The sequence below is a fragment of the Penaeus japonicus genome, unplaced genomic scaffold (assembly GCF_977035675.1).
Source record: "Penaeus japonicus unplaced genomic scaffold, GWHDUDI00000001_assembly GWHDUDI00000001, whole genome shotgun sequence".
NCBI lineage: Eukaryota > Metazoa > Arthropoda > Malacostraca > Decapoda > Penaeidae > Penaeus > Penaeus japonicus.
In genome coordinates this window covers 38,409,934-38,417,433 of record NW_028234403.1, presented here as the reverse complement: position 1 = coordinate 38,417,433, position 7,500 = coordinate 38,409,934, and the positions used below count along the sequence as shown (strand labels likewise).

The 7,500-nt window shown below is 46.6% G+C and overlaps 1 protein-coding gene across 31 annotated transcripts in view; it reads right to left on the bottom strand.

Moving 5' to 3' along the window:
• Positions 1-7,500, bottom strand: part of exd (PBX homeobox extradenticle) — a 442,217-nt gene that overhangs the window by 16,332 nt on the left and 418,385 nt on the right. For 17 of the 31 annotated variants that reach the window (XM_086539854.1, XM_086539859.1, XM_086539879.1 and 14 more), the window contains 2 exons: positions 4,732-4,867; positions 880-976 (listed from right to left, as the gene is read on the bottom strand). In XM_086539854.1, the coding sequence (XP_086395980.1) occupies positions 880-976; positions 4,732-4,867 (233 nt within the window). Of the gene's footprint in view, positions 1-879; positions 977-3,576; positions 3,713-3,748; positions 3,885-4,731; positions 4,868-7,500 lie in introns of all 31 variants that reach the window. The other 14 variants (XM_086539884.1, XM_086539863.1, XM_086539868.1 and 11 more) reach the window with 2 other exon arrangements.

Here is a 7,500-nt window from a genome sequence, read left to right as displayed (position 1 = left end):
CCTCCACACCCTCTTCCCCTTTCCGCGGCCTCTCTTTCTCATTCCCACTTAACCTTCTCCGTCTAAGGACTCCTTTCTTCCCCTTCTTTTATTTCCCCAGTCGTTCTTATTCTTTGATAGGAAATATTGCATTCAAAGGCCATACATACATGCGTCCCATTAATTACGTTCCGAAGAAAATAATACTTTCCCTATTTCCGACTTTTATTCTCCATTGCTCTCTACCCTCAATCGGCGCCTTGTCCTTCCGAATTCTCAAAATTTCCCCTTTCCCACGTCATCATCTCCTCCCTTCGTCTCCTCTTCCATAATGAGTCCTTGCCTCCGTCCCCTCCCCCCCCCCCCCCGACCCCCTCTCCCCGGCCGAAAAAGTGACGTGTTATAGAGAAAATCCAATATACTAAACACTCGGGCGAGGAAGCGTGGCCCGTTTGTGGATTTTACAGGTTAGTCTGTTAAGCGGAGATCAACGGCGGGAGAAATGCTCTGCAAAGTGCTTCGTTTTAAATCTGTTCGAATTCTTTTCTATTAATTTTAGTTAAGGGGCTTCGTTATATTTCATTGATTTTGTGTTTGCCTTTTTTGTGCTTTTCCTTATTTTAGTGGTCTTTAGTGGTTATGTTTATAACAGATATAACATAATTAATTTGCCATTCACGCTCTTTCATTCACAACAACAAGGTGAATGATCTATTTACATATATTTCACATATATAAACATTATTTTCTCAGAACCTCAAAACAACAATTTACAGTGAGGTACACATATATTTATTTTTTCAAAGCATCATATCCTACAAAGATCTGTTTATGGTTCCGAGCAGAACTGACCAATCGAATTCCGGCTCAGCGAACCATAGAATCAACTGAATCACATACCTGCAGCCTTCTTTGCAGCGTAGAGGTTGGCTTCCTCCTGTGCCTTGCCGATGTTTTTCTTATACCTGATGCGCTTGTTGCCGAACCAGTTGGAGACCTGAGGGTACAGCACGCGTCACATCCCACACTACTCCCAACCTCACTACGCCAGTGTTAGTAACTGGGGCAAGGGCATTCTCAGTTATAAGTGTATATATATATATATATATATATTGGTATGTAGGTATGTAAATTATATATATATATATATATATATATATATATATATATATATATATATATTATATATATTATATATATATTATTATATGATGTGTGTGTGTGTGTGTGTGTGTGTGTGTGTGTGTGTGTGTGTGTGTGTGTGTGTTGTGTGTGTGTGTGTGTGTGTGTGTGTGCATATAAATAATATATATGTATATACTGTATATATATATATATATATATATATATATATATATATATATACATACACACACAAGTATATACTTATATATATATATATATACATATATATATATATATATATATATATATATATATATATATATATATATATATATACATACTTATATACATATATACATATATATATAATATATATATATATATATATATATATATATATATATATATATATATATATTATATATATATATACATACATACATATATATACATACATACATATATATATATATATATACATATATATATATATATATATTTATATATATAAACATATATATCTATCTATCTACATATATATATATAATATACATACATTACATACATACATACATACACGTACATATATACTTATATATATATATATATATATTATATATATATAATATATATATATAATATATAATATATATATATATATATATATATATATATACATATATAATACATATAACACAATATTATGCTATTTAATAACCACAATAACCCGAACTAATAAACTGATGGTTTTAGGTAATTAATCTTATAGCAAATATATCATAACAAATGATAACATGAATCACATTGTTAAACTTGTTGAACATGGTTAGTGAATGCTAGATGTATAATGAATCATGAGTGGGAACGTCAGCATGCACACATTGCCACCCGATCTGACTCGCTACTGGGTGCTACTTGGGAATCGGAGAAAAAGGAATGAAGGGAGATAAACACGAAGAAATGGAAAATACCGAACGCATGGCAAGGGAGCTAAGCGGACAGATGAAAAAGGGGGCAGAAACAGAGGCATAAGCAGAAGCAAATAAAAGCAGAAGCTACAAGCAGCAATGTCACAAGCGGAAGCAGGTAAGCATTAAATAAAACAGGCTTTAGCACTGATTGCGAAGTCTACATAGTGTCACTAGCACTGAGGCACATACAAGCTGGGAGTCTGGCTGGTTTTATCCAACCTACAGAGATTTTTACAGCATAACTTATTATTTTTGTTTGAGGCGCAGGGGTTGGTCTGCCACGGGTACTGGCGTCAACCCTTCATTGCTTGTGAGTACTGTCTGAGGGACGTGTGTGCGGGGTTGTCGCGCGGTCACAAGAGGGCTGAGAAAGTGGGCTGAGCAGCAGCTCTAAAAGCGATCTCGGCCTTCATTAGGAGAACGGAGTGGCAGAAGCGATCACAGATTGACAATATAATGGCGGTAGAGAAGGACCTGATGTGTTGGACATCAGGCGGGCAGAACCCGTGCGCCGTCCCCGCCGCCACACCTGCTTCTGCGGGGAGGGCAGCACCGGTTTCCACTCACGTAATGTTACACAGATCAGGGATGTGCCACTGCCAACAGAGAGAGACAGTGACAACACACTACGGCTGGACGCATAGGAGGCCACATGGCCAGCCCGCGGGCGGAGCGGAGCGCCCCATCCAAAGATCCGCCCACACTACACATGTACGCCCACACTATCAGCGAGTGTGGCTAGGTCAGGCAAGAGGAGCTGCATACCACCCACAATAATCTGGACCACTGTTCTGTGTCCGCTATGTGAGTGGTGGGCAGTACACAGGGCTGATAATGTGCACGAGTGAGCATCGACGGGCCCGCAGGCGGCTTTGGAACACATACTCGTGGAGCAGGTGCAGGGGAGGCGTGCCGCGTGTTAGTGGGTTAGTAGAGGAGCACGGCACGCCTTCACCTCAGGCGTGGCATCACGACGCAGCAGGAATATATATCCATATATATATACAAATATATATACGAGTTTCATGTGGCAAACGGCAGCCGTACACCAGGGCCTTCTCGGTCTCTACAACCAGTCTTCCTCCTGCAGGAGTGCGTCGCCCAAGGCAGAATCCTAAGCCAACACTCAGCAGAAGGAAGTACTCGTCAGAGATGACCGCACTTGGCGTGCATCAGGTTGGCAAACATTTAATGAAAACAGAAATCATTCAGTCTTGTGTAGCTGGGAATAGGCTGACAAAAGAGAATGCTCCGAGCATGACTGTGCCTAATGTGAGAGTGATGGAGGGTCATAGTACTATTGCCTTGGCCTGGTGGCCGCCAGATTGCCTGGGAATATCCGCTTCCAACACCCGTGGGCAGCCTCCCAATGATGGTTAAACTGTAAGGGCGTCCAGCACCTGGGAGTGCGGGCGGCCCAGTTCGGGTGTTGGGGCTCTCGGCGGGTATCAAAGGGGCCGCCCACGGGTGTAAGAGGGGCCCCGGTGTACCGGCACCATACCTGCTGAACCGTGATGTCGCACGCTCTCGCCAGTTCCTCCTTGGCTTCCTCGCTCGGATAGGGATTGGATAAGTGGGAATAGAAGTAATCATTCAGGAGCTCAATGGCCTGTTTACTAAAGTTTCGTCTTCGTTTCCTGCAAGAAAGTGAACGAGAACGTTACGCTCTTTACCTGAGCCACTGTTATATTGGACTTCCGGGCCAATTCCTCCTTGGCCTCTTCACTAGGGTAGGGGTTACTTAGGTGCGAGTAAAAGTACTCGTTCAAAATCTCTGTAGCTTGTTTGGAAAAGTTGCGTCTTTTGCGCCTGAAAGAGAACAGCCATAAAAAAACACCTTGACCAAATAAAAAGCTAAGGGAAGGATAACAACGAACTACCAAAGCGCCACAACACCGTCCACCAAGCGTTACTCCGGCCCCGTTCCTGCCGCCGCGACGCCCCACCCGGCGCTCTCTCTCTCTCTGCCATGGCCTGCGTCCTGGCCTGCAGGCTGTAGCACTTTGACCTTGACCCCACGCTGCTTCTACATTCTACAGTGCTGAGAGCCGCCAGTGTGGAGGCGGCGACGGCGGCAGCACGGGAGCCGGGGCTCATCAAGCTCTACACCCAGCGTAGTCCGCGAGTCAGTCATCACGTCTCCGTCACGCCAGCCAGCGGCACGTGGTGGTGTTCGCATGCCGGAGACCACCGGGTTCACCGCACCCTGCCACACGTGCTCCGCCTCACATACCTCGCCATCACCACACTAAGAGCCAAACCGAAAGTGAATCTGCACTGAAAGGGACGTGTGGAGAACACGGGTATGACGGGGCATGGTGGGGAGGGAGGGGGCGATGCGTAGTGCTGTCTCGGGTGAGCCGCAAGACACGCCTACTGCTTGAAGTAGAGGTGTCAGCAGGGGTCAGCCTGGCCGGTCACCTGGCACTACGCAAGGTCGCCCTCCGCTACCGCACGCGAGGTCTGGGTCACGAGGGGATGCAAGTTCCTGTCTAGTTTGAGTCGACTAGCAAGGGTACTAGTATTTGGTAGTTCGTTGTTGGTAGTCAAGTGATGGTTGTGATGGGGAGTGATGGTGGTGGGGCAGTGTAGCAGTGGTGGTGGTGGCTATAGTGGCGGCAGAATGGTGGTGATGCTGGTGATGAAGAAAGTGTACCTGGTTGACTGTAATGCCACACCGACGTGCCAGGCCCTCTTTCTCCTCCTCAGAGGGGTACGGGTTTGACAGGTTGGAGTAGAAATATTCATTCAGAATTTCAGAGGCTTGCTTGCTGAAATTTCGACGACGTCTCCTGTAAATAACATGGTGATGAAACGTGACGACCTTGGAGAATACACCTTGGTGCCACAGTGGGGCCTCAGTCCACCAGGAGCAGGCATTCTTCGGGAGCAAAACCATGAATCAAACTCGCTAAAGCAACTTCTACTCTGCGTTAAAGTGCTCTGCTCCCTCAGTGGACCGAGGAAACCCAACTTGCATGAAAGGAAAGCCATCCTGTTATCTAAATATAATATACAATTCAAGTGTCCAGCAGGGACTAGTTCTAATTGCGTGACAATCTGCCAGTTTTATTTTTACAAATCTTTATTTTTTATATAGAATACGGACCATTATACATTCATATGGCTTTCCATTACAAAATCTAAACCATATTTATCCAAACTGCAGTGGCTGCCAGGCATCAGAACTTTCCCTGCAACTAAAAATACTCACGCTCGTATGTTCACAGCGCAATTGTAATGTTCATATTCACGGCGAATTTACAAACTTACTTAACTTAAATCCTAGTTGTAATTGTCAAATCACAAGAGCGACTGTTCAACTTCAATAGAAAATAGAGCGCTCATTCGGCACAAGGGCGTCAGGTCACAAGATAAAACTCGGTACACATTAAGAAAGAGAAGAATTAACACAAACTCAAAGAGTACTTCCACCTGATATCTTCCACGCTATTAACTCATTGATAAAATTCCCAAAATATGTTGTTTTTTCAGGGATACTAGGATGTCAACTAAAGCAAGACTTTGTTGAGCGTTCTTTTCCCCTTATTTTTCAGTCGATTCATTTCCCGGAGGAGAGGTTTTTCAAAGGATCTGATACATGTCTTGGATGTTTCTACCAGACACTACTCTACCCTTCCCGCAGATTCCCAATTGAATCACTTTAAACGAGCACCACTTAACGACGCGAGGCACCAAAGGGTTAGGGCGGCGGAGGGCTCGGCGAAGTGAGGGCACGGGAGGCACCATGAATCAGGGCGTGATCACCGCGATGACGCACACTCTACAATAAAATACATGATGGCCGTATTGGTTTCCGCCAATCACTTGTCTCACTCCCCGAGTCTCAATGACCAATCAGGGTCCATCTGCATCGTTCAGTCGAATCTTTGTGGCGGCATGATTGGCATGGCCGCGGCCAGCCTCAATAGAGAGCTCTGATGACCGTTGACAGAACACGTAGCGGAAGTCCTCGAAGGTCTTGCCGAGAAGCGCCCGTCATTAAAATGCCACAGGTCTAGGTCGCGGCCCTTAGCGCATAGCCATGTACTTCCCCCTGTCCGAAACACTGTGGTGAAGGTGCGAATACAATGAGAAATGCGGATGTAGGGAGGCGCGGGCAGCAGTCGTGGTAAAGACTGTGGGTTTTATAAGGTGGTGTAGGAGGCCGTAAGCGAGGTTATGGCTCGTAACCCGCCGGACACTCTCGTAAACGGCCGCACAATACGCCCCCCCACTCAGCCCCCCATCCCCCTACTGGAGTCCTGTCCGCAGCCGATCTCCCATACAATGGGTGCCTCTATCTGACTTTCGCCCACATCAGGTGCTTCCTCTTTTTATGTCTCCGGCCTCCTCCTGACGATTTAGGCGCTTAGGAAGAGCATTTTCCCGATATTACTAACCCTTCCCCTCGGCCTGGTGTCAGATCATCTCTCCCTCAGTCCGCAGCCAATTAGGTAAGGCATTGTGCTCACTATGGTATTCAGCCGCACGCAGAGAGAACGCCCATTCGAATGACATTGAGCAAGTGACGTCCTCACATAGGTTACCGCCGAACGTGTGGCATCGCGCAAGGAAGGCTTGTGCGGGCGCGGGTGATCAAGGTGGCGGCGTGGGCGTGGGGAAGGCTGCCCGCCAGGATAAGGAGGTAGTTCCCATGCAGGGACGGCGCGGGGCAAATTACTCGGGTTAGGGTCATGGCTACTGCTAACTTACACAAATATTAAAGCCCTCTATATCCCCCGCCGTGTGGGGCTAACCGCTCGTACACACGCCCTAACAGCTTCCCTCTTCCCTCACACCATTTCCTCCTCAGCGCCTCGGTTCCCCTCGAGGAGCACGGACGCGGCGCCCGGCGAGAGAGCAGCAGCTCGTGGCGCGAAACTCGAGGCTCAGCCTAGGACACCAACGAGGATCAGGGAAGGGCGCTCGGCTCACTTTGCCCCCAAGGGCCACCACTCGAGATGCTTATGAGAAAGAGGACTTTCTCTGGCGGGGTTAAGCAGCGCGACATCATGCTAATTATCAATCAACATCAGTTTTATGAGGCGTCGAGCCCCCCTAAAGTAACCGTAAAATTCTCCTTTGGTTAAGAGCAATAAAACAAAAACTCGAAAGTGAAACAACCTATATTTTTTTTCCTGAGTTTAAGAATGTAAAGCCATACTTGCGAAACCGGAAACGTAACGATGTCTCGAATTGCAAAGCTGCCTGGAAGGGCCTGCAGTCTTCCCTCCACGGCTCACCAGAGCGCACCACACCGCGCGAGTGTGGTGCGCTGATGGAGTTGTTTACGAGATGGTCCCACGAGGGTCGGGAGCGCCTCCAAGAGGACACTAATCATGGTTAATGGGAGTCAAAAGAGTGACGGGAGAGCTAGTGGCAGCTCTGCTCACACTTAATCCAGCCCAGAAACCATGGAATG